At 45.7% G+C, this 25,227-nt stretch overlaps 8 protein-coding genes and 1 non-coding gene across 10 annotated transcripts; 5 read left to right on the forward strand and 4 right to left on the reverse strand.

Annotated features, from left to right (window-relative positions):
- Window positions 1–139: 139 nt before the first annotated feature.
- BDCG_07900 (primary-amine oxidase) lies at window positions 140–2,444 on the forward strand (the record flags this gene model as incomplete). The annotated part of the gene is made up of 6 exons (XM_045423676.1): window positions 140–403; window positions 436–595; window positions 708–1,544; window positions 1,583–1,692; window positions 1,761–1,953; window positions 2,056–2,444. 6 exons carry the CDS (start codon window positions 140–142, stop codon window positions 2,442–2,444), a joined length of 1,953 nt encoding a protein of 650 aa, XP_045272558.1.
- Window positions 2,445–2,560: 116 nt separating this feature from the next.
- Window positions 2,561–5,464, reverse strand: BDCG_07901. 2 transcript variants are annotated; one of them, XM_045423677.1, is made up of 4 exons: window positions 4,078–5,452; window positions 3,740–4,017; window positions 3,396–3,644; window positions 2,612–3,279 (listed from the first exon to the last, which is right to left on the reverse strand). In XM_045423677.1, exons 1-4 carry the CDS (start codon window positions 4,575–4,577, stop codon window positions 2,888–2,890), a joined length of 1,419 nt encoding a protein of 472 aa, XP_045282351.1. In that variant the 5' UTR covers window positions 4,578–5,452; the 3' UTR covers window positions 2,612–2,887. The 2 variants fall into 2 exon arrangements, with proteins under 2 accessions (XP_045282352.1, XP_045282351.1); XM_045423678.1 differs by having other exon boundaries at window positions 2,561–3,644; window positions 4,078–5,464.
- An 825-nt stretch (window positions 5,465–6,289) lies between these two features.
- Window positions 6,290–7,110, reverse strand: BDCG_17685 (uncharacterized protein). Its single transcript, XM_045426772.1, has 2 exons — window positions 6,585–7,110; window positions 6,290–6,558 (listed from the first exon to the last, which is right to left on the reverse strand). The coding sequence occupies exons 1-2, from the start codon at window positions 6,916–6,918 to the stop codon at window positions 6,305–6,307; spliced, it is 588 nt and encodes a 195-aa protein (XP_045282353.1). The 5' UTR covers window positions 6,919–7,110; the 3' UTR covers window positions 6,290–6,304.
- A 1,381-nt stretch (window positions 7,111–8,491) lies between these two features.
- Window positions 8,492–10,634, reverse strand: BDCG_07902 (uncharacterized protein). Its single transcript, XM_045423679.1, has one exon. The coding sequence runs from the start codon at window positions 10,355–10,357 to the stop codon at window positions 8,840–8,842; it is 1,518 nt and encodes a 505-aa protein (XP_045272559.1). The 5' UTR covers window positions 10,358–10,634; the 3' UTR covers window positions 8,492–8,839.
- A 3,350-nt stretch (window positions 10,635–13,984) lies between these two features.
- BDCG_07904 (tetratricopeptide repeat domain-containing protein) lies at window positions 13,985–15,310 on the forward strand. The gene is made up of 2 exons (XM_045423680.1): window positions 13,985–14,081; window positions 14,156–15,310. Exon 2 carries the CDS (start codon window positions 14,267–14,269, stop codon window positions 14,900–14,902), a length of 636 nt encoding a protein of 211 aa, XP_045272560.1. The 5' UTR covers window positions 13,985–14,081; window positions 14,156–14,266; the 3' UTR covers window positions 14,903–15,310.
- Window positions 15,311–15,463: 153 nt separating this feature from the next.
- BDCG_17686 lies at window positions 15,464–15,535 on the forward strand. The gene has a single exon. It is a non-coding gene; the product is annotated as a tRNA-Glu (tRNA).
- A 77-nt stretch (window positions 15,536–15,612) lies between these two features.
- Window positions 15,613–21,794, reverse strand: BDCG_07905 (GRAM domain-containing protein). The gene is made up of 3 exons (XM_045423681.1): window positions 20,155–21,794; window positions 17,400–20,053; window positions 15,613–17,340 (listed from the first exon to the last, which is right to left on the reverse strand). The coding sequence occupies exons 1-3, from the start codon at window positions 20,580–20,582 to the stop codon at window positions 16,616–16,618; spliced, it is 3,807 nt and encodes a 1,268-aa protein (XP_045272561.1). The 5' UTR covers window positions 20,583–21,794; the 3' UTR covers window positions 15,613–16,615.
- Window positions 21,041–21,739, forward strand: BDCG_07906 (uncharacterized protein; the record flags this gene model as incomplete). Its single annotated transcript, XM_045423682.1, has 2 exons — window positions 21,041–21,173; window positions 21,218–21,739. The coding sequence occupies 2 exons, from the start codon at window positions 21,041–21,043 to the stop codon at window positions 21,469–21,471; spliced, it is 387 nt and encodes a 128-aa protein (XP_045272562.1). The 3' UTR covers window positions 21,472–21,739.
- On the forward strand, window positions 21,740–24,872 carry BDCG_07907 (uncharacterized protein). Its single transcript, XM_045423683.1, has 3 exons — window positions 21,740–22,528; window positions 22,601–22,726; window positions 22,795–24,872. The coding sequence occupies exons 1-3, from the start codon at window positions 22,505–22,507 to the stop codon at window positions 24,625–24,627; spliced, it is 1,983 nt and encodes a 660-aa protein (XP_045272563.1). The 5' UTR covers window positions 21,740–22,504; the 3' UTR covers window positions 24,628–24,872.
- The last annotated feature ends 355 nt before the right edge of the window (window positions 24,873–25,227 follow it).

Below are 25,227 nucleotides of genomic sequence, written 5' to 3' on the forward strand. Positions count from 1 at the left end.
TTTCCCCTTATTTCTCGATTGTATATAACCTAGTATCTACCCCTCAGCCAGGAATACCCGATCTATGTCCCGATCAATTTACCACCTTCTCCTCTCTTGCTTCATCCCCAATCAAGCTCCACTTGATCATTTCATGACAATGGCTCTTGACCGTCTGAAGCAACTGGGCCACCAGGTGACTTCCTCCTCTCCTCCCCCTCACCCTTTTGACCCCCTTTCCACGTTGGAGATCGATGCAGCGGTCGCCATAATCTGCACTGAACACGATGGTTCGCTTAGATTCAACGCTGTCACGCTGTGGGAGCCGAGAAAGGTTGAAATGATGGCTTGGCTAGCTAATCCGAAAACCGCTCCTCGCCCACATCGTGCAGCGGATGTTGTTGCCATTGCACCCAGCGGAAAGGTGTATGATGGTATCGTCGACTTGACGGATAGGAAACTTTGCAATGGAAACATGTGGAAGGTGTCCAGCCGTTAATCACAATGGAGGATTTAAATGCAGTGGAACCGTTGGCGAGGAAGGATCCAAAGATTATCGAGCAATGTGGGATTATTGGTATTCCCCCGGAGGACATGCACAAGGTTTATTGTGATCGTATGTATGTATTGCTTTTTCCCAGTGGCATTCAGTATTGTGTTTCCCAAGAGAATGGAAAATCCCCTAATAACGTTGTTAGCCTTAATAAGTAAAAACTAACTGTACTTAGCATGGACAATTGGATATGATGAGAGATTTGGCAGCGACGTCTGTCTCCAGCAAGCTCTGATGTATTACCGCCCGAACGTGGATGACTGTCAGTATGCATATCCACTAGACTTCTGTCCCATCTACAGCCCTGAAACCAAAGAGTTTATCCACATCGACGTTTCTCGTGTGCTGAGACCGATCAGTAAAGCTCCACCTAATAACTACGACGTACAATCCATTGAAAGGCAAGGTGGTTACCGTGATGCCGTGAAACCCATCCACCTCACCCAGCCAGAAGGCGTCTCCTTCAAAGTAGACGGTCGAGTCATTGACTGGCAAAATTGGAACCTTCATGTTGGCTTCAACTACCGTGAAGGCATTGTACTAAATAATATCACATTCAACGACAAGGGAACTATACGTCCCGTTTTCTACCGCCTCTTATTAGCAGGGATGGTAGTTCCATACGGGAACCCAGAGCACCCCCATCACCGAAAACATGCTTTCGACTTAGGAGAGTACGGTGGCGGGTACATGACCAACAGCTTATCGCTTGGGTGTGACTGCAAGGGCGTCATCCACCACATGGGTGCAGATTTCGTCAACGCCGCGGACTCGAGCACTACTATCAAAAATGCCATCTGTATCCACGAGGAGGATGCCGGTATCTTATTCAAACACACAGATTTCCGAGATGATTCTGTCATCGTGACTCGCGGCCTCAAGCTCATCATCTCACACATATTCACCGCCACGAACTATGAATACTGCGTGTACTGGATCTTCCACCAGGACGGTACCATCCAACTTGACATCAAACTCACCGGCATTCTAAACACATACGCCATGAACCCAGGTGAAGACACACTCGGCTAGGGAACGAAGTGTATCCAGGCGTCAACGCGCACAATCACCAGCATCTCTTCTGCCTGCGAATCAATGCCAACGTTGACGGCCCCAACAACACCATCTTCCAAGTCGATGCTACCCGGGGACCCGGTGAAGTTGGTAGTAATGAAAACAGGGAAACGCATTCTATCCAAAGAGAACCAAACACACAACTCCACTACAGGCCATGGCTGACTATGACGGAGCAAGTAGTCGCACATGGGATATTGCAAACACCAATAAATTGAATCCGCACAGCAAGAAGCCCGTTGGCCTCAAGCTAGTGAGCCGGGGGGTGCCCGCACTTCTACCCAGGGAGGGTGGGTTAGTATGGAACCGTGCCGGCTTCGCTAGACATGCAGTCCATGTTACCAAGTGTATGTTTCTTTTTCTCCCTTCTTTGACCTCCTGCCGTCCTTTTCAACCTCGCACATACACCAATTAATAAGCGACCACTAACCTCACTCTTCTCCACGTAGACGCGGACGACCAACTCTACCCGGCCAGCCGCCACGTGCCACAGACATCTGATAGCCCCTCTCTGTCCCCCGGGCTCCCAACCTGGATCAGCGAAGCTTCCTCTGCCCCCTCATTCTCTAACACCAGCATCGAAAACACAGACGTGGTCCTCTGGCACACATTCGGAATCACGCACTTCCCGTCCCCAGAGGATTTTCCCATTATGCCTGCGGAGCCTATGTCGCTATCGCTACGGCCGAGGAATTTCTTCGCTCGCAATCCCGCGCTAGATGTTAAGCCGAGCTGGGCTCGGTCACCGAGTCAGGTTGCCGTGGGAATAGAGGGTGCATTTTGTGGCAGCGGAATGGATCCAGGAAGGAAAGGGGATGGCGTTAGTAGGGTTGTGTGATGATGAAAGAACGAAGTTATGCGGGTGACTTATGGCAAAAGTGGTTTTGATTTCACCGCTTCTTTTCCTTCCTTTATGCTTACATCTACTTCTGTTGAAAATTTGTGCTTTGCAAATGCCATATGAACCGTGTGTGAATGGTATGATAATTCCAGAAATATTATCATGTTTTGATGTAAATTCCTTCAAGCTTCATGTCTGTATCATTGCCACCTTTTTTTTTTAAACATCTCAGGATGGGGTGAAGAATGTTCTGATTTCTTTGCTCTTTGCAGTATTCACAATAATACTCAATGATTAGATTATTGAACAAAAAATGGGTGTGAGAACAGCAACTGTGAAACAATCTCCTGAAAGGATCCCTAAGCGAAAGAAAGAAATGAAATGAATATTCTAAAGCACAGACAAATATCGTACATTTGACTCCAAATTAGTTAAGTTCTTTATCCTACTACATGCTCCTCTAACTTCTGCTGCGACTGCGCCTGCCTCGCAAACCCTACTCTCGGCCCCACGGTATCGAATACCACATACTGACTCTTAAACAATATATCCCCAAAAACAACCTCATGAATCGCTGCCTGCATGCTACCAAAGCACATTGGCGTATCTCCATCTCCATATAAAGGGCGTAGGATAATGTGTTCCGGAGGGATCGTCGCGCGATAATTGTTTTCAATGATGAGAGAAAATGGCGGGATAGTGGCGTTGCAAGGGAACATCCAACCGTTGAAAAACGCATTTGCGAGGCCAGATATTTTTGCGGAACCGGGAATTTGGGAATAGTAATCGTTTATGATGGGCTCGGGGAGGAGCATCAGGGTAGTTCCTGTGTCTGGATGTGTGTGAAGGCAGAGCTGTTAATTTTGTTGACTCCGGGTGCAATGCATACCAGCTTCTACGATATTATATAAAAAAGAAAGAAGGGTTTAATTTATGGATCCTAATTACCAAGAAAGGCTTTAATAGGAGTGCTGGTATTGCTAGTAGAGTTACCAATAGCATACCCCGTGGTGCTGATAGACCAGAAGCCACTGTCATAGACGGGAGTATATGTAATGTTGCCGTTGTATTTATCATCGTCGATAAAGCCAAAGTCGAACGTTCCGGGCTTGTTTTTCTTGAGGGATACGGCAAAAAGGGGTTCGGGAAGCGTATCTTTAACATTGTCAAAGAAGCCGAGTTGTTTTTCAGGCCGAACTGGAATCATAATTAGCAAGTTTAAAGTATCAATGCCATTGGAGAAAGGCTAAAATATGCTGGTAGCAAGGTTTTTTTTTAGTTAAAATTCTTACCGTTATTAACGGAAGGGAAAGCAAGTCCAAGAACGCCGTCCAAATTAGAGTCAACAATAAACGTCTCGCCGACCTTCTGGGCGGCCTGGATGGATTGTGAGGGCGAAACCACATCGTTGATAGAAACTCTATCAATATACACGTTACCGCTTGCGAATGAACCATCTCCATAATTTACCTCCCAAGAAGATCCATTCATGGGTAACTTCCCTGGCAGGGGTGTATAAAAGTCGTGTGAAGCCCTTTCTACCAAGGGTTGTTGCGATGAAAATACCCAGCTAGTGTATGTAGCGTCAGCCCTGTTTTTACTTCTCAGCCATTGCTAGAAGAGTACCTACAGATCTGCAGATCCAGTATCAAGTGCCAAGTTCATAATTTTTCCCGCAACATTCACAGGGCTGAGATATTCGTTATCGTATGGTTCTGGGGTGGCTGAGACAGTCCGATTTACAGACCTTTCGTACATGATGATATCCAGGAGATCGTTGATGATGTCCAGTACCCCTTTTGGTTTGGCATGGTTTGCATGATCTGCCCTCAGAATGGCCACCGCATATTCTTCCATTGGGGAACGAGGAGTCGGTCTGCATTTTGAAACTTGCTGGATTGAGAATCCGCTGCGTTTCTCGATAGATCCAGAGCTGGCCAGAGTAAATAGGAACGCAGCCGCGATGTTGACAATCCCCAAACACCGCATGATTTTCGTAAAACAAGCGTGGGAGAAATGGGGCTCAGGGCTTTTGGGTAGCAAGAAATGCCCGACCCTGTCTGGACCAGAAACATCAACAATTTCCATAGAAAGAAAAGCAGCAAGAACTTGTGGATATATTATATACATCTCAGGCTTGCAGTAATTGTATGCGTCCCGCTAATGCCCCCCCGTAGCATACATACGGTCCGGCATGAGCATGCACTGTCTATATGACACAGCAAAAAGCACACAAATGGACGAAATATCGAGGCACCAGATATATGCATAACAATGCGACTGTGCCACTGCCCCGACAAAAAGTCACCTAGCTGCTGCTGCGCCAAAAAGGTTCTAGAATACATGTAGGTTCTGAATACCGTAACGCCCGGGACTGACTGCGGGAGCCCTCCGGGATAGCCTGATCAGAAGCAACTTGGAGGGTTCAGCCCAAGGGCTAATAATCACATATTCAATTGCAAAATCCCATTGCTCATATGCAGCTTAGGAGATTGTCCTGCAGAGTCGCTCATTAACGTTTTCAGGTGTCAATAAGAATAGTAACAAAGGGTCGGTCAGCTTGGCTGGTTAATTGGTAATAGCAGCACTCGGGCGGCAAAATATATCAATACTCCTCCTTGCCAGCGCAGTAGTGCCATGTTCCTGCGCAGGAGGGATTTGACGGGATGGACATGACACTGTACCCTCATTTAAGAGAGATTTCCAGGGCCACCGTTGCTCGTTGCTCGCCTGGAATATACTGACATAGACACGCTCGAAATCCTTGTCTGCTGCCAAGACAGAGATACCTCAGAAACAAATTATCCAGCAGCAATTAATCATGTAGAATGTGATGTTTCTGTGATATATCTGTCATTTATATTAGATCCTGAGAATTGTAAGAGTGTGTGTTGTGATTTGACAGCTCTACTGTGTGTAATTTGTGAATAGAGTTGATTTCTTCAAATTAACAGATCATTCACTTGTGATAAATAATGAGTTGAGAACTTGAGTGAACAGTTTAAGAACTGAATCTCTTCAAGATTAGAAAATAATATAATGAATGAAAATAATGAGAATATAAAAAAGAATATAAATTTTATATTAAAATAAAGCTATTTACGAGTATTGTGGCGGACATATTACTTGCGAAAACAGAATTTTCCCAGCCCCCTCTGAAAATTAGTAGCAAAACACCACCAAAAAATCAAAATATCTGCATTTCTCTAGAATCATTCAATATCATTCAATACGCGTCTTTTTCAATCAAATATCATCCAAATACGCGTCTTTCTTATCTTTATCATCAAATCCACATATATCAATCAACCCTTTTTTCAATATGCCTCATAACACCTGCTGTCCTGCTGCTTCGCAAGCCTGTACAGAGACTCCTGCCCTGCATCTCAGTCTCCCCAAACTACCTGTTTCAGAAGTTCTGGATAATGGAGAGGATTCAGTCAATGATGAGATGGAGGAGCAGATGAATGAGAAGGATATAGAGACTCAGTCTGAGGATTCTTGATATCCGCGAATCTCTACACCTGAGTCTGACATCTCATACAGATTGTATGAATGGGTGATTATCAATGAGATAAAGAACAAGAGAGATGACAAAATGATTAATGAGTAGAAAGAAGAAGAAGAATTAGAAGAATGAATCTATAATTTCTACAATCAATTCTTCTATACAGATCTCTCAAATGTCAGTGATTATATTCCCTTCTTCAGCTCTGGCAGCTTCAACTTCATTCAATATGACATTCTCAAGTGAGATAATCAATGTGATGATGATGAAATATATGATGAAAGGAATAGAAGAACTGAATTCACAATCTCATTATCATCCACATTCAGATCTGCTGTTGAATCTTCCATCAAATCCACTGTTGAAATCTTCCATCAAATCTGCCGTTGAAATCTTCCATCAAATACACTGTTGAAATCTTCCATCGAATCCGCTGTTGAATCTTCCATTGAATACACTGTTGAAATCTTCCATCAAATTCACTGTTGAATCTTCCATTGAATCCGGCATTGAATCTTCCATCGAATACACTGTTGAAATCTTCCATCAAATTCACTGTTGAATCTTCCATCGAATCCGCCGTTGAATCTTCCATCGAATACACTGTTGAAATCTTCCATCAAATCCACCGTTGAATCTTCCATCGAATACACTGTTGAATCTTCCATCGAATCCGCTGTTGAAATCTTCCATCGAATCCACCGTTGAATCTTCCATCGAATACACTGTTGAAATCTTCCATCGAATCCGCCGTTGAAATCTTCCATCGAATCCACCGTTGAATCTTCCATCGAATCCACCGTTGAAATCTTCCATCGAATACACTGTTGAAATCTTCCATCGAATCCGCCGTTGAAATCTTCCATCGAATCCACCGTTGAATCTTCCATCGAATCCGCCGTTGAATCTTCCATCGAATCCACCGTTGAATCTTCCATCGAATCCGCCGTTGAAATCTTCCATCGAATACACTGTTGAAATCTTCCATCAAATCCACCATTGAATCTTCCATCGAATCCACTGTTCCATCTCCAATTCAAAGCAGTCCAATACCTCAATTTGATGAATACTTCAATTGATTGACAAGGGAACAGTTGCTTCATATGAATATTGACAAGAGTATATTTCAAATTATAAGAGATGGATTAAAAAGTCCATTATAACAGACAAAATTGCAGAAATTCAAATCATCTTTATTCACTATTTATAGTGATGAGAACAGATCTCATACTACTTTCACTTCTAAATTTATATTATAATGAATTGTAATCTGAATCTTTCTAATTATTATAATACTATTCTATATAAGTAGATCTGAAATATTCTTTTATATCTTTTTCTCTTATGAAGTTCTCAACTGCATGATATAAAAAAGCTTCAAAATCTTCATCAAATCTCTTCAGAATTGAAGAGATATCTGATATAATCTTTGACTTTATATCACATGTTGAACAGAGTTCTCTAGCAGTTTCAAAACAGTGAAGATTTCATTGAATTCAATATACACAGGTGATAATCAATGCTTCGCGCGATCTCAGCAGACATATAATCATTCTTAAGGTGTACAATCTTGTTGATAATGAAATCACAGAGTTGAGGTGACATATTGATGATAAAGGTAAGAAAGACGCGTATTTGGATGATATTTGATTGAAAAAGACATGTATTGGATGATATTGAATGATTCTAGAGAAATGCGGATATTTTGATTTTTTGGTGGTGTTTTGCTACTAATTTTCAGGGGGGGCTGGGAAAATTCTGTTTTCGCAAGTAATATGTCCGCCACAATATACAGAAAACTTAACCTCAGCTCTCTCTACCTCTACCACCCTCTTCCCCTACCACCCCTTCCACCCCGTATCACCCCTTTCACTCCCTACTCTACTTCCTCTACCACCACCACCGCCTCTACCGCCCCGCAACCCCCTCTACCACTTTCACTCTCTACTCTCTCTATCATCACTACTGTCTCTACAGCCTCTACCACTCTCTCTCTCTCTATCACTCTCTATCACCTTCTTTCACCTCATATCACTTCTTTCACTTCTTTCACTCCTTTCACTCTCTACTCTCTTACTCTCTACCTTCTCTATCATCATTACCATCTTTACTATCTCTATCACTGTCTTCTTCTATTACTCTCTCTCTTTATCACTCTCTTTCACTCTGTATTACCTCTACTATCTCTTCTACTTCTTTCATCTCTTTCACTCTCTAGTCTCTTTACTGTCTCTATCACTCTTTCTCTCTATCACTCTCTTTCACTCTGTATCACCTCTATCACTATTATCAGATTTAGAGAAGAGTATAAGAAATGTAAATACTGTAGAGAATGTATGAAAAGAGTAGAATGAAAAAAAGAATAAAGATTTGAAGATTGATCTGAGCTGTATAAGTCAGAGCATTTAAAATATTTTAATAGAATGTATATAATGTCACATTACAATGTTTTTCATATGAAAAAGTTGATTTTTCTCTAATAAATAGAGTATATTAATAATGAATGTATAGGCTGTAATGAATGTAGTAGAGAAGAGTATAAAGATTGTAAATATAGTAAAGAACATCTGTAAAGAAAAGAATAAAGATTAATATTATACAGACTACAGAGTCAGCTGTTCATACTCATTTAATAAAGTGCATGTGATATTATATAAGGTTATATTACAGAGCATTTTATATTGAGAGTCTCAGAATCAGCTCTTCTACTAGCAGTGTGCTGATAATAACTGAGCTCTTTTGTCTCAGTAGTCTACAGATTATGAGACTGTTAAGTGTGAGCTCTGCTGTGATCAACATGCATGAGTTCAATTCCAGAATAGACTTAAGAATATAAATTTCAAAAACAAATACTCTGAATATTTAAACAGTACTAAGAGACATTCTAGAAGTGTACTCTAGAAACTGTAATGAATAGTTGAGTTCTACCCTCACTATTGTTCTTTTCCTTCTTTTCTTTGAATTCCTTTACCCTTGCAGCGTTGTAGATCCTCCAATTATCCGGAGCACTGTCTGGATTGACCAACCAACAGTTGCCAAAGTGAGATCTCTCACATTCAGGACATGTAGGTGGATTGCCCGATCCCCGATGGTTTCGGGAGCCCCCTTGTGAACTACCACGACCACATCCAGTACGGCCACCACGGGCCGAATTCGATGTATTGTTGTTAGAATTGGTAGGTGTAGTGGTCGTTGTAGCTGTTGTAGCTGTTGTAGCTGTTGTAGCGGAGTTGGCCGCAGAATCTGTATTCTGTAGATTCTTTTTATCTTTCGGAGGATCAAGCCGCGAGCGGATCTCCTCCATGAGAAGATCAACATCCAATACCACAGCCGTGGATTTGGAATCCTGTATCTCCTCTATCTTCTTTTGAACATAATCCCTCCAATTGTTGGGTAGGACTGAGTAGAAGGTATCAAATATCCACGCATCTGGGGGGGAAGCATCCATCATCTCCAATTTCGTGATGGCGGACCGGAACTTATCAAAGAACGTGTGTAGATTGGTGACCTGTGTGCCACCAAGTGACATGAATTCCAGAACTGCCTCACGGCGTAACTGTGTTTTTGGGATAGAGTATTCCTGTTCGATCGCATTCCAGAGGGTATAAGCGATCCGATTTTCATCATATTTGGAGAAACATGGTCTGACACCTGCACCCAATGAGTTCGAGATGAATGTATAGAGCCACCGGTTTCTGGCGTCCCAGAATGGTGCCCATTCAGCATCTCTTTGTAGAGGGTTCTGTGTCTGTCGTTTCTCTATCATATACCAACACTGTGCATCAATCAGTTTCGCTTTCATGAAGATGCTCCATGTAGTGTAGTTGGATGTGCCAGTTAGACTGTTTGGCCTCACAGCATTCTTGACATCTTCCTTGAATTGGGAGATTGCCTTGCCAACTCGGCTATCCGGTTCATAAAGGTTGAATTCCAACCTTTCACCGAGATTAGGATCCCATGTGGCTGTACGGGCTGTTGAGGTGGTGGCAGGATGATTGTTGACATCCTGTGGTCGATCCGTAGAGGATCTCTGTTGACGGAGTTTTTCCAGTTGTAATTCGAGTTCTAGGACTCTTCGCTTCTCCTTCTCCATCTCAAATGTCATCTTGAGATGTTCCATCTGTTGGTCTGATATTGCCTCGCCCGAACGGTAGACTTCATGAGAACCAGCATCAAGCTGTTGAGTAGATCGGGGGGCCGGCCTGACCGTGTCAGGAGCTGTATTCAAACCAGCTTCGAATCGAGAGGGTGTTTCGGGGTGTTCATCAATGGAGCTTTCAAATGCTCCAGGAGGATGTCCACTGGCAGATCGTGAGTGTGAAGAATCATCATCAACTGAACCAGTGGGTAGGACGCGAGATCGCGAATGTGTGTGTGGGCGAGATCGTGTTGAATCCGCCATCTTGAAATTCGTTTATTGGATCCTTGCCAATATTGTTCTCTTTCTTTTCTTGCTTTTTTGCAATGTGGTGTGTTTTCTGCAAGCCTCTTTTTTAAGCGAGCAGTAGTATTATTGATCAACAAGATCTCAAACACATCAATACTGATAGAATAAGACAATTTTAACACCTGATGGGTGTATCGAATGAAGCAGTAGTTAAAATAATGATTATTGACAAGGAATCCCGAATTGGCAGCGATTTTTGCGCAAAACAGGTCTCATAACCTGTGGAAGGTGTAAAGCTTGTGTGATTGAAAGGTTGCTAGCTTGTGGGAAGTTATATGGTGGAAGGATTAGTAAGCCGGATCACGTGATCTGACAGTAAGCTCTTGAAAGAATGAGCTCTAGAAGTGCTCAGTCACCACCAGCGCACTGCTGGTAGAAGGGCCAATCAACCCAGAACTCTCAACATCCCCTCTCAGATCAGCTATCACAGAGTACTACATTTTACTCGGAAAAGTTGGTTTTTCTATAATATATAGAGAGATAGCTCTCTATCTTTTGTATGAAATTAGATATAATAGATAGTGCACGGATAATATAAGAAGCAGATCTTGATACACATAAGATTCATATGTCTTCAACATATTCATCCGTGATATTCATTCTGACACAATGTCACTAAGCAGGTGCTACTAATGAGGTGCATGTGATGTTACAGTGTTTTTTGCACGGAAAAGTTGGTTTTTCTTTAATATATAGAGAGAAAACACCAGAGGGCCTCCAACTTAAACACCCTCAAACCACTTGTGTGCCAACGCCTCGCGAGCAGTGATCCTCTTTTCCAGATCAAAATTTTTCATTGCACTTTTAAAATCATCATCAACACTCTTCCAAAGGAAAAATGATCTGTGCAGGTTGTCTTTGTTGAAACCATCCTGAATTACTTCAAAATCCCAAACCCAGGGATTATCACCAAGGTATCTCAAAAACCCATTCAGTGCATCTTCATCTGCAAAGTACGAAATTTGGCGCTCAATTACAATAGCCAAGGGATCCACACCATCGTCCAACTACTCTTCCCCAACAGGGATGGTGTCTTGGACAAGGCGGACATGATTAGCACTGCTGTGTAGCCTATTATTTATCTCTTGAAGGTCCCTGGAATTAACCATGTGAATATACTTCAATATGACCTTTCAGTTGCCAGCACTGTGGAAGTTGTGAGTAAATAATCTCAAGAAGGGGTAATCAGTGTCAACTCACGCAGCAAGACAAATCTTCTGTGAGGGAGATGTCTCTTCCTGAAGCACCTGTTCAATCCTATAACTTTGGCCAGACTGGCTAACGTACTCCCTAGAGTCTGCTAGGGCAGTTGACATTGTGTTTATTCTGCAATGAAGGGTTGGTGATTGGTGTAACACCAGTTTGCATTTGGAGAGGTTCCATGTTGCAAGATTTAAATATCTGCATGAGCGAACAGCCAGGAAAGGGAATGAGCCTAATGACAGCATGAGAGGCAACAAATTCGAAGAAGATGCTGTTGATATTCGAGCAATATTTATCTGAACATGGATTATTCTTCTTTTTATCGGCGCCAACGCGCCGGTCGACAAGCCTCAGCAGGCGCTAGTCTCTTTCAGTTGAACCCACCATACGCTGCGTATAGAACAGGAGGCTCCCCTTGCTCAGTTCGCTTCATATTCAGAATCTGCATGGGACTTGCCGGGGCCCTCGTTTTCAAGTTTTGGAGAATATTTTTGAAATGAGGTTCAGGATGGTATCTGGTTTGGTTCTGAAGTACAAAAGTCTTTCAGAACGTGGTAGGCGTTTATGCTATACTGTCTCCTAGGGAGCAGAAATTTCGTCCTTTTCGTTCAATTTCAATATCCCACTTCTAAGGTAGCAACCCAAGGAGGTCTATATCTTGCCTATCGTTACACTACATCATCCGGCGGGGCCAAACCTCAACATCGAGATACATAGTGATCAGTGTTTGAACTCTCCGACATGCCTATCGCGTTGCTATCGACACCGGCTCGAGCTATGAGCCAAATACTTTCTAGTGGAAGTCTTTTATACGCTTCCTATTGAGGACTCTCAAGGCGATGGTGGCACCCAAATATCATCGGTTCAGTATCGGCTAATTGTCCTCACGTTACACATCCCTACGGCGAATATGAAACGTATGGAATTTGCCGTTGAGGGGGGTCTTACCTCCTAAAGTGACACCCTCTTTCCGAAAAACCTCAATCACCAATCTCTTGGGCTCTACCGGAGAGTGTTGGCGTTGATATTAGGGAAAAAAAGAATATATTTCATGGCCGGATATACCAGCATTCAGAGACTTCCGGGCATTAGGTTTTATGTATCGAAATATGGGAAAATTCCAGGTTCTGTCGTATCCACCTGAGCCTAGCCGTCTCTAGTTTTTCCGCATGCTTAGAAGGGCTTCTCATTACAGTCGATTCTCCTCCCTGCAGTGGTCATGATTTATCGTCAGATATCACTGTTCACACATCGTTCCATCATCGCACTAAGTTTCCCTTTTCATTTTTTACAGTCAGATCAACATCCCACTATGACTCCGATGACGACCTGTCCCTTAGAGATCTGCTTTGCGACCACCGCTCTGGGAAAGCCATGGGAGAGGATAGATGGGAAAAGCTACAATCAAGAGGAAACTGGTTCTAGAGGTAATCCTATCTCGAAAGCACCGTTGTGAAATATGTATATAAACTGAAAGCCGTTATCACTGACGCTTGTATTCTTACCTCCATGGAAGAACAATTTGAAACTAGCAGCCGTCTATCCCCTAGCACATACAATGATGCGAAAGTGTATTTCATGGAATTCTGCAAGGCCCTCCTAATCATAAAAAAGTGTGTTTCGGAGGACATCGGAATTTCAGACCTGATGCAGATTTGTATGGATGAAAACTACGCGCTTTACCTTATAAAAGAGCATCTACGATTCATTGCACACTACCTAGAATGCCATAGCTCGTCGGAAGACGGGCAAGTGCCCCCGAATCGCTGGCACATATTTCTTGCTCGCGCACAGAACCTATGGAAAAGCGATGTACGAAGCTGGCCCGGAGTCAGTGGATTGTCATGGAGCGGTTATCATCACCTAATCATGGAGGTTGCGGATGAATTTCGCTTGAGACAATAACGAATTGACGAAGCGCACCCCGGAGGTCATAAGACACTTTGAGATTCTACCTCAGGGAAGTTCGGCCTAGGAGGAGGAAATCCAGGTGGGGAATAGCTGAGCGAGGAAGAACAACTACGCAAATGTGGAGGAAAGCTGGAACAAGCATTGTCTAACTACTAGTTACGGCGCCCAGAGGGACGGGGGAATGGTATGGATACACTTGTCGAGTATGCTTCTTGGGAACAAGTAGAGCCTTCTATCTCATCCACAACCTAGTTAGTTGCTTGTACTCGCTGCTTAATATCGGCTCGGAAAGTCTTGTATGTCGGATATTCTATCAGTTAGGGGCACTGCAAGAAAAATAAACAAATAAAAAAAATTAGCAGATCTGGAAAATAAGATTCTCCACTCCCATGGTAGCGCGGCTGAGTTGGGTCCTTCGTGGCTTACTAACAAGCGACCGCTTAGTTAAATATTTCAGGGCCAGTTGGTCAGAATGACAACGTTGCTAGATAAACAGCAGCAGCTCTCTATCCATCCGGACCTCGACCTGAAAAATTCTACTGCGGAAGGGATAGATTAAGAAAAGGTTAGTGGCTTGTGGCAGTCTTTGTACGTACGTTACTATAATAATTGCTCAAAAACCGTGTTCTTATCCAACAGCTCCCCCAATTCAATCCAAGTTAAGAAGATATACATAGAACTTGAACATATTTCCGTCCAGCATACTCCGCAAACTCCAGAACGAAACAAATCGCTTCGCCTATAGAAACAATGGCATCTCCCGGTGCCGATATCTTCACCCAATATCCCCTCCACCTGGACCCAACCTCAAAAGCCATCTCCGCCCCCTCCTGCAGCTCCGCCGCCCTAGACCGCGAACTCGAATCCCTAAACCAACTCCACCGCGCTCTCCTCAACCTCGACAGCCCTAATATACCCCCACCCCCAAAACCTGTGAACCCCAAACGCAGCGCACAAATCGCCAAGCTGCGCGAGACGGCCAACACAGCCTTCCGCAAATCCTCCTTCGCCGAAGCCATCAAGCTCTACACATATGCCATCGACATGGCCCTAGGCAGACCTACGTGGGAACACGTCGGGCTCGTGCGCGATGAGCTACCGCCACTCTTTACGAATCGAGCACAGGCATATATGGCTCAGCAGCAGTGGGCGGAGGGTTATGTGGATGCGAAATCGAGCGTTGAGATATCGCCGACGAATAATGGGAAGGCGTGGTGGAGAGGGGGTAGATGCTTGATTGAGATGGGAAGATGGGAGGAGGCTAAGGAGTGGATTTCTAATGGATTGGATGCTGAGGGGACTAGGAGTGAACCGGCGAAGGAGCTGAAGGGCCTCATGGTGGATGTGGAGAGAGGGTTGGAGAGGGAGAGGGCTTCGAGGGAATGAAAGAATGAAGGAATGGGCGTATGAGGCCGGGCTTTTAATTTTCGTGTGTTTTAATTTGTTTCGATAGTGAGGGCTTGGCTTGTCCAATATCTGCATTGTGGTTCGCGGCTTCCTCCATGTTTGCTATGAAGTATTTGAGCTCGGTAGCTCCTTTTTATATATATCCCTGTCGCCTCCTGTCTTTTTAACGGCGTTTTTGAGCACTCTGCATTTGAGTTCTAATATCAATACTTTGTACTAGGATGGTGCATCACTATGATTCCCTCGTGATACGTGCGCGCTTTGGCAACTTCTTCTCTCATTCTTAGTCTACATAGAGCTTGTGCAAAAAAAAAAAAAAAAAACCCCTATATAAATCAATCTATACTCCATACTCCTAGCAGCAGATCTAATCAACACCAACACCGCCACACCCATCGGACATTTCAGAATTAAAAATATTTTGTGATTACCCAGCATAAAATATCTTTATTTCGGCTTTACTCTAAACTGAATTTGCAAGAGCACGTGATGAGGATCCTATAATTTCCAGTGGGAGTCAGCTCCCACGTCGAAGTCACATCCCATATGGTGTAGTGGCTAACATCAGCGTCTCTCACACGCTAGCCGGGGGTTCGATTCCCCCTATGGGAGAAGATTTTATTTTTTCCACTACAAGTGGATTTATTTATTTTGGATTTATATATATATATTTCAATTTAAAACAGATCTATCGCATATGGAGTTTGTGTAGGGTAGGGCAATATGCTCCCAGAACGAACATTGCCACACAACACACGTAACGGCGCCGGTAATCAAGATAGTATGAAAATATAGCTGCTTAATTCTCACTCCTGCAACCCCATCACCAACCCAATACTCCTTAACACAGACATATAAATAGAAAAGCACTATCTATCCAGAGAGACAGAGCAAGCAGTCAAAGCTGTCATGGAACTAGTGAGACCCAGAAGCCGCGCCTAAGAAACAACGAACTTTTCTTTATAAAAAACACAACATAGGATAAATATCGATATCACACGCAGTAAAAGGAGGGGCGAACGAAAATAAGCACGTATGACCAGAATGAATATATTTAATTACTACCACTGATCAATTCGCCCTCCCCTACCACTCTTGGAAGAAGAAATGACAATCCGCTGGAGACAAGAGAAAAAGGAAATGCAAAGCCAGAAGTGGTACAATCAAGGGTGACCAAAAATGAGGTGCTTCGGAACAAAGGCGGAGGTTGGTATATAGTTTCACACAGTAGGAGCAGCATGGCTGTTCTGAGGAAAAGAAGCTGGGAAATAAATAGAACAAGAAAAAAAGAAAAAGAAAAAAAAAAAAAAAAACAATGAGAGAGAGCACCAAGTAGACGCCGGATGTCGACCAATACGCAAAATGAGAGAGAGAAGTGAAATGACAAACAGAAAAGAGTTGAAGAACGCCTCAGGGTGTCACTGGGAAAAAATAACGAATAGGGCGGACAAAGACCAAGGGTGCAATTACCAAATACAGAAGAAGACAATGTGAAAAAAATAAATAAGAGAGAGAGCAGTGTGCAGAAAACAAAAGAAATCGTTAAAACGGCTTGCAGTATTTCGCCTTTTCCGTTCATGCTTTTCTTAATACCAGAGGCAATAATGGCACTCGAAAGTTAAAATTCGACGTCCTTGAACTACTATTGGTGTTCGTGTTTTCGATGATACTGTTTGGGTAGGGCCTGGGTTATCATTCATCCTCGCGTTTCCGCTTCATAACAGCCTTGAGCATATCAAGCCGTTCTTGAGTTATACTAATCGCATCCTCCATCTCGAGCTTTGTCATCTTTTCATTCCTCAGGCGCGCTTCGAGCTCCTTTTCGCTCATAAGTTGTTGTCTTTGCCGCTGCCTCTCAGCTCTTGAATGGTCGACAGTGTCGCCTTTGTCAGATGAGGGAAGGGGGTTTACGACCGGGTATGCGAGCCCGTCCATTCCAACTCTCTCCTCCAGCCAGTTCCATAATTCGCTTTCCTCTCGCTGCCAAAGTTCTTCATACGCAATAATTCGTTCCGGGATAGAAAGTAATGGGGAGCCGACCCCTGACGGTCCCAGGCGAGATGGAGGCGGACTGCGGAACCAAACCATTACTAATACTATGGCGATAACACCAGCAGCAACATTACCACTCCAAAAGGGCTTGAAAATGTTGACTATCGGGCCGAGAGGACCACGTAAAGGTTCCAGCATTCCCCAATCCTCAGCTTGTTGTCTCCCTGATTCTGAAGCAGCTTTTCCGCTAGCTGCAACTTCGAGTTCGACAGCATTTGCTCCCTTCCGCTTACCTTTGACTCCTTTCCCAGCACCTTTCGGAGGGGTCGTGTCGCGCGAACGAGGAGCTACACCCACTCTAAGTGCCTTGACTAGGTCGCTTCCAAAAATCGTCTGACCATCGTTTGCACCCTTCTCGATAGGACCTATTGTGATTTCGTAAGCATCGCTTGTTACTGTTAAGAAATGCGGGGAAGAGACAAACCTTTGAGCCAACTCTTGCCCGACCATTCAATGGCGCAAGTCATGTAGAACCTGGTGGCATTGTTTGGTGCCCATGTAAACAGGTACTTGGTCTTCACACAGAAAATATTCCCACTAGGCACATCAGGAGTTTGCGTCGTTAATGTAACCAAAACAGCCTTCTCCAAGTCAAGAAAGTCTAAATTCTCGGTACTGATGCATTTGGTTTGCTTGGGTCCGATGGGCGCATATAGTGGCTTTGTATACGAATACACCCGGGTTTTGTTGTCCACGGATAGCCCCTTCTTGTCATCTTCAAACTGCAGATCATTCACTTTCTGATAATCGACAAGAAACTTTGACATGAATGCACCAGATGCGGGGCCAAAAACGAGGGCATAAACAAGGCCCAGTGGTGCTGGTATTATTTCATCTTTCATCACTTTATCGTAGCGCCCAGAGGGATCCGTAAACTCCGTTGGTGGATGGGTAGCCGGGCCGGGAAACTGTGGAAGAGAAGAGTACACTGACGCAGCTCCTTTCTCTAGTACTTTTGCTTCACTCTTAGAGGTAACTTGGGGAGTCGAGGAAGGCCCCACCAGTGGAATTGTGGATGCTTTGCGGCTGATTCGTTTTATATACTCTGATTTTTCACTGCTAGTAGTACTTGCGTCAACGGCGTCCACAAAGTTTGTGCCTTCATCCTCCTCATCTTCGTCATATATCTCGTCCTCTTTGTCAGAGGGACTCTCACTCGCAGCATCACTCTCATCGGTCTTCTCCGTTTTGTCACCGGTGCCTTGTTCTATCCGGGTGCCATTAACTGAGCTCTTGAGAGTCGGGTGGTTGATTTTCCAGATATTAACCATTAAATCGTATGTGGCTTCTCGACTCAGCAGACTTCGGAACGTATGCCGCGCATGCAGAGTTTGAATTGCGATTGCATTCGGAAAAACCATGGCCGTAGACTCCTTCTCAACGGCCATAATTTCATCGAAACTGATTACTAATGTCGTTACCCAGCCGAGGATATTACTTGAAAAGCAGATATGACCTTCAGATATGTATATACGGCCAGCCAGGATGATTTCTCTTTGGAGAGCGCAACTGTAGTCTTCGATGAGATAATCGTCTTCCGGAACACTTCTGAATAGCTGATGAAAGTCGCGATTTCGCTTTTTGCTCGCCACAGCAAAGCCCGTCAATCGCGGAGCACTGGTATTGGCACCTGGAATACCCAAGCCAAATCCAGCAGCGCCAAGCGCACCAATTGTCGCACCAGACGATCCTCGATGCCTGCGTGCAAGGCGGCTACGTACGCTACCGCTGCGCTTGATACCAGAACCGACTTCTCCTTCGAAAATACTGCCACCTGGAGGAGTTTGTTCGCCAGTACTAGCTCTTCCGAGGCCATTTAAGGGGAGACTGGAACGAACGTCGGCAGTAGGTTGCTCAGGGACTGGTTGGGACGCAGATGCGCCATCTGCCGGCTTCTCATAGGCCATGGAAACTGCACGAGCGGCACGCATATCTTCTATCCTTGCAGAGATCTCATCTCTTTGGGATGCAGTTCCTCTACGAGGACGGGAAGCAGCCTCAGCTTTCGTAAACACAACACCATCCTTTGTAGTTATCTCCCCGCCCGCCGATGCGTCAATCCCAAGATGACTGAAATTTAATTCACCCATCCCGAGCGTTTCCACAGCCAGCTCCTTCTTCTCCATTGCATCCTCATCTCTCGATGAATCCGCGGCCTCTTCGCTGCTAGGAACATCAGTACTTGATTTTTCTGGCTCCGCAGGTTCTGGTGTGGACTGTGTGCGAGCCTGGCTATTCAAACTGTTTCCAAAGTTAGAAGCGGCATTCTGGGCCGCAGAGAGCATGGAGGAAAAGAACCCTGACGCGGTCTTGGCTTCTTCCACAGTAGGCGTTAGGGGGGCTGTCATGGAGTTCGAAAGTTTACTAGGGCTGTGGGCAGCAGATGCGGAACGAACACGTCTATGAGATATCATATTCCCTGACGGACTCACAACGGCATTGGGAGGTAAGTCGTGAGACTTTGAGGCGGAGTCGCTCTCTTCCACAACATTTGTAGACGGCAGTGCTGGACTTTGTGAACGACTACCAACTGGAGTTGGTGGAGTCACCGTCGTAAGGGGGCCAGGTATAGAAGTGGCAGGAGGGCTCGTGGGGGTGGAGGCCATGCCCGGTGGTTTAGCAGGGGTGGAAAGGGAAGTATTCGAAGTTCCTATATGTTGGGGTATTGGAGAAGGCAAAGGGGGAGCCTCTTCTGATGGTTTTCGGCTATTTTTGGCTAAGGAGCTTGATCTTCTTGACCTAGATCCAAAGAGCCCCCTACCAGTTTTTGTCGCCGGCGACTTCGGAGCTTCGCGCTCAGGGCTTGGGCTCACACTTTTTTTCGTGGGTATAGGACTGAAAGCTTCTTTAAGGTTTCGACTTTTTCGGTTTGCGCTGGATGATCCAGAGTAATCTCCCATATCCCCAGTGGTGGCAGCACGGATCATATGGCGACTACTATCGGAAGACGTGTCCGACGGGCCGTTGGCGTCTAATGCAGTTTCCGTTGGATCAGAGGGAGCAGTGGTCGTGATTATTAAAGGGGAGGATGAAGGCTGGAGCGAATCCCGAGAGAGACCTAAATCAGGAGACGAATGCCTATTCAAGATGGGGTTAGTTGGCCATGTAGATAGAGGCGTCGCAGGAATAGCCAAAGCTATCTCTAAGGAAAATAAGGTGGATTGGAGGAAGAAACCCACCTTCCAGATTCCGAACCGTTACTTGGGCCACGGTCCGTAGTATCTACTGTAGAGGTACTATGATTGCCTATGGTTGGTGTATCTTCAGATTCATTGGGGATACGATGCAGTTCCGTTCCACTCCCGTTGTCCTGAGCAATAGAATTTTCCGATTCCATCTTCTTCTTGCGTCGACGACGTGACCCTGGAATCAATTTCGAGATGCCAGTAGGCGGGCCATCATAACTGTTTCCGCCTCCTCCGCCTGCCCCGCTAGTTGAAGGCCGCGGGGATTCATGATTCGAGTCGATTGAAGGAGCGGCACTCCGCCCTGACATGGAGCCATCGAATTCGCTGAGGGTGGTCTTGCTGCGATTCGACCTTGTAAAGGTCTTTTTGAACCCATTAGTAGAGGGAGCAGGGGCTGCTTCACTCGTAGCGCCGTCCATCAGCAGAAGGGAACGGTGAACGCTCCTGATGGAGTTGACTGAATCTTAAACGACGGAGACCTTCTAGTCACTGGTTTGCAACGGGAATGATTTGGGGAGAAATGTAGTTCAAGTGAAAGAGCTGAAAATCCCGGGCCATGGGATAGAGGACTGGAGGTCACAAAGAGCGGGGGACATGGGGAGGAGGGTTAGACCAACGCTGAAACAAGCAGCGGAAGCGCAGATGGATGGTGAGAGGTTGGTTGGTTAGGAAGAGGCGGGCGGCGTGGGTGCTCGGGGAAGTTCACGCAGCAGAAGTCTAGGAGTAGGAAAGGGGCTGACTGTGCCCATTTGGTGTCAGCATGGGTTGTTAGATCAGCAGGCAGGCTGACATGAGTATAGGAGAATTGTAGCCCGTGGAGGTTGTCAGGACGAGCGGTTGGGATGAAGTTGGTCTTCCCTGCGATTGCTGTGTTGGAATGTTCGGAGCAAGCTTGGATGCAGTTGCCGATTGGAAATACGAATACGCCAGTACGGGGGGTACCGATAAATTACGCCCTCTGCAACGCCTGATTGGCCCCCCACTTCGCACCGTGTATTTTACAGAGTACGGTACGTGCGTACTAGGTATGTACATACAAGTGATACAGTTTCAGCGATACGACGAACTACATACATCGACACATTTACAAGCGGCTCTTGTTTTGTCGGCGTGATTGTTACCCCGGCGTCAGTCAGCTCTGTTCAAGCAGCTGGGGCCGGTGACACTGCTGCTGTCTTCAAGAATTTGGCAGTTTTGACAGGTAGGAAGGGTTGGACAGAAGTGGATAGGAAGCTACGCAGCGTCGAACCAGACCGCCGCATGGAAGGACCTGGATCCTCCCTTGACGCTTGTGCAATTTCGTGCTGAGCTGCATGAAGCAATTCCCATACGCGGTGATCCATGGATATGGAGAGGAAAACCGTGGTGGGGGCTGATGGGGCTTCGAAGTTCTATTTCTAGATTATTTTGAAGCACATCGCCACATATGAACAATTCCCGACGGGCACAATTTCGATCGAAATGGTAGGGCGCCATCGGTAAGTGCATGGGGCAACAACCAATCTCGCTTCCCAGAAACTTGAAAGTTGATACTTGTCGTAATAATGACATATCCTGGAGAATATCAAGATCTGCAACCACGGTGATATCTCTCCCCCTCCAATAATCCGAATAGCTATTGGCTGCGAAACCCGCTAATTTCGAGGTATCAAGATCGTGCTACGCCTCTTGAGACATACATGGAGAGCAGTCATTATTGCTGACAATATTAATGCTGAAGTGGGATTACGAAGTACGGCGTATCCAAAGTCGTAGCCTGATAAAAAGCGATTGGAGATTGTTGTCTCAGCCTGCGGCTGACCTTAAGCCACTGCCACGATGGAATCAGCGACGTGATAAATAAATACATAGATACATTTTCCATGGTTACTTATTTACACTGCCAATGGTATAGAATACCAGACCAACAAACAGGTCACTGTTTACTTACTTACTAGATGACTCGAGACTCTCGAGTAAGAAGACTCTAGTTAACTATAGTATTATTATTGTTTTTACAGACTGACCGAGTCCCTCTGCAAGCAATGCCTTGAGATCTATTTACAGAGTAATCTTGCATACACGTACCATACATGTATTCGGTGTATGTAAATAACGCGGCGCGACTCTGTCCCGCTTGGGCCTGCAATAGGTGACTAAGCAATCTGATAAGTGAAGGCTGCTCTCGTGACTTCATCGACTCCAAGCTCCAGCTCGAGAGAATCAACATTCGATATTCCGAGTCCAGGCACAAAACTCATCGCCACAGCTCTTCAAACCTCTCGAGTCCCACTGATTTCTTCGTAATACTAAATTTTCGATTTGCTGAAGGGCGTATTGAAGAGGCCTTGTCAGTGGAGATATGGAATCGTCGCCGTTGACTTTGGTATGTGGAGTGTTCCTAACCCTACCTGGTACTGGACCTCGAAGCTAACCTGACCTCCAATACTGTGTCTAGGCGCATTCCCATGCTCGAAATGCCCTCTTCGAAACACGCAAATCTAACCCGGTAGCGGCCAGTGAGGAACATGACCTTGCTGCTGGCGAGTTTTCGACCGCAGCCCAAGGCACCCTCGACCCTGATGTATGTGGATTCTTGCCTCTGTAGCTATACACACAATCGTACATATTCTCATATGGATGGGATTCTAGGCGCTGCGGACCCTTCAGCTCCTCGAAAAACACCACAAACGACTTGCGGAAATCCTCAGGTTCCAACATGAACACCCTGTAGCCTCTTGTCCCGAATCCGTAAATTCGCCGCCGTCAACCCTTTCAACTGCCCAACATATTAAATTTATCTCTGAAGGTGTAGGTGGAGGATCGTCCTCTGTTGCAGCTCCATCCCTGGAAAATACCCACCAACCCCCTCGTTTACCCACTCAACATAGATCTCCCCAGCGCGATACAAGCTCAATAGCAAGCAATTTGGCTTCCGCACGTGGTATTCCTTCCCACCCACCCCGAGGCAGTCTTGTATCTCCAACTGTATCAGCTCAGAATGCTGGCGCGCAAATGGCCGGCGCTCCATTGCGGACAAGACTTGAAGACACTAGTCTCGATACCGTAAACGCCGAATTAAAGGCTCTCCCTAGCATGTCTTCCAGACGTAAACCGTCTTGGGCTCCAACGGCAATAAGCCCTACAGATATCGTCGACCAACAAGCAGTCCCACCAGAGCCAACTGAGACACGTAGACTCGGTTTTGGATTCCCAAAGGATGAATCGTTCCAGCGATTTTATTCAACCTTTGAAGGCCTCATATCCAAACTCTCTGGACCCCTAGCTTTTGCTAGTTTACCTCTGGGCATTGATCCAGCCAGCCAGAAATCCGGAGCAGATACCAAGCTCGACCGCAGCCCTGCATCCGCAGATACTACCAGCCATTTTACAGAGCAACCAGACGTGAATAAGCTAGTATCAGGAGCCGCACTTCGGGCTCTTCGAGGCAGAGAGGGCTCAAATGGGTCAGCTGGCCACACAAACCCGGCAGAATCATTCTACGTTGTCCCTACGGCGGGTGGAACGATATCGTACGCGGGCATCCTTTCTCGAGCTGAAAAGGAAGCCCGTAGAAACAGCCTAGGCGACAGCCACGACGACGACTTCGTCGATGCGCGTGAAAACCCGCTGCCCCCGGAATCTTCTGCAACCGCCACGGCATCAAACAGGGATCGAAAAGCAACTGGGGGACGGAGGAGAGGAGGAGCAGGGGGCGCACTGGAGCGCAGCACGGCACAGGCTGCACCACACCCAAACACAAAAACCCTAGAAGAACTGCAAATGGAGAACCAAGCGCTGAAGCACCTGTCAGACACGCTTTCCAAACGACTGCACATGTGGGAAGTCAACGCGCAGTCGTCATCATTGGCATTGCAGCAATCCCTCAAAGCGATGCAGCACCAATCCGCCAGCTCGCCTGCACGCCAGCTCTCCCCCATGTCCTCTGCTACACCTCAGGTATCCCATGCCCAGGGTACACAATCAACATCACCGCTACCTCCAGCGGAGGGTGCTGCTGCGGGACTCCAGCCATCATCACGGGCTGGGCCTGGTGCTGACGCGGCCCGGCTTATGGAGCTAGAAGAGCGCGCGCGCCGGAGTGAAAGGGAGTTGCAGCGCGTGGGCCGCGAGAACGAGAAGTTGAGGGATGTGGTGGGGCGGTATCGGGATCGGTGGGAGAAATTGAAAGAAGGGGCTCGAGTGCGGCGGGAGGGGGGGAATGGGGGCGGCGGGAATACTAATAATGGAGGTGATAAGGGGAAGCCGGTGGAGAAGAGTAAGAGTGCTGCTACAGCTGCACCTGCCAGCACGACTGCTGTTGAGGAGGGTGCAACTGCGGTTAATAGAGATGGCGCTAATAGCACTGCTGCTGGAGGAGGAGCAGCCGGAGGAGGAGGGCCGGGTGGTGGTAGTGGTGCCGGGGAAGGTGAAAGAAAACGACGAGATGAAGATGAAAGTGCGAAGGGTTTGCTTGATGACTAGCCTTTTCTTTCAATTGAATGATTGGAATCCTCCTGGCAGGTGCTTTAGTTAATTCAAAAATGTATCCATCCCATGATGATTGCTGGCCATATCTGCATAAAAGAAAAGTTCCTTTTAGACCCGCTACTACTTCTGCGATGGAGCTGGAAACATGTAGCATTTAGTAGAGAAGCATTAAAAATCAATGTGTTCTAATTTTTTTATTTTTTTACTTTATTTTTTTACTTTATTTTATTTATCTCCACAAGTAAAGAAAGAATGCTGCATATAACAACAGCATTATGTATTGGGGGGGGGGGGGGCACATTGATTCAAAATAGGAAGAAAACAGAACCCGGAGCAAAATGCCGTTAAATTGATCGCGGAAAAGAAAAAAAAATACAGTAAGGCAGAAGAAGATACCATGCATAATGCAATGGCTCTGTAGGAACAAAAATCTGCTTTGTAAGAAGGGGTCTGAAACCTGGAGAGCAAAGGCGACATAGACAATAATCCGCCGATCGAAAGCGGAGACAAAAATGAACATTGAAATAGATGAAAACAGAGGAAGAATGGTTCCGACCATACACGGCATGCAGTGTGGACGAAAAGGTTGAAATT

Source organism: Blastomyces dermatitidis (genome assembly GCF_000003525.1).
Source record: "Blastomyces dermatitidis ER-3 genomic scaffold supercont1.10, whole genome shotgun sequence".
In the NCBI taxonomy this organism is placed as follows: Eukaryota; Fungi; Ascomycota; class Eurotiomycetes; order Onygenales; family Ajellomycetaceae; genus Blastomyces; species Blastomyces dermatitidis.

Coding starts and splice junctions, on each gene's coding strand:
- BDCG_07901 (XM_045423677.1), bottom strand. CDS start 4,577: ATGTATATAATATATCCACAAGTTCTTGCTGCTTTTCTTTCTATGGAA. Junction 4,018..4,077: donor GATACTGGATCTGCAGATCT/GTAGGTACTCTT, acceptor TACATACACTAG/CTGGGTATTTTCATCGCAAC. Junction 3,280..3,395: donor TCCTATTAAAGCCTTTCTTG/GTAATTAGGATC, acceptor ACACACATCCAG/ACACAGGAACTACCCTGATG.
- BDCG_17685 (XM_045426772.1), bottom strand. CDS start 6,918: ATGGAAGATTTCAACGGCGGATTCGATGGAAGATTCAACGGTGGATTC. Junction 6,559..6,584: donor ATTCGATGGAAGATTCAACG/GTGGATTTGATG, acceptor AGATTTCAACAG/TGTATTCGATGGAAGATTCA.
- BDCG_07902 (XM_045423679.1), bottom strand. CDS start 10,357: ATGGCGGATTCAACACGATCTCGCCCACACACACATTCGCGATCTCGC.
- BDCG_07904 (XM_045423680.1), top strand. CDS start 14,267: ATGGCATCTCCCGGTGCCGATATCTTCACCCAATATCCCCTCCACCTG.
- BDCG_07905 (XM_045423681.1), bottom strand. CDS start 20,582: ATGGACGGCGCTACGAGTGAAGCAGCCCCTGCTCCCTCTACTAATGGG. Junction 20,054..20,154: donor AACGGTTCGGAATCTGGAAG/GTGGGTTTCTTC, acceptor CATCTTGAATAG/GCATTCGTCTCCTGATTTAG. Junction 17,341..17,399: donor GGGCAAGAGTTGGCTCAAAG/GTTTGTCTCTTC, acceptor AAATCACAATAG/GTCCTATCGAGAAGGGTGCA.
- BDCG_07907 (XM_045423683.1), top strand. CDS start 22,505: ATGGAATCGTCGCCGTTGACTTTG. Junction 22,529..22,600: donor AATCGTCGCCGTTGACTTTG/GTATGTGGAGTG, acceptor TACTGTGTCTAG/GCGCATTCCCATGCTCGAAA. Junction 22,727..22,794: donor AAGGCACCCTCGACCCTGAT/GTATGTGGATTC, acceptor ATGGGATTCTAG/GCGCTGCGGACCCTTCAGCT.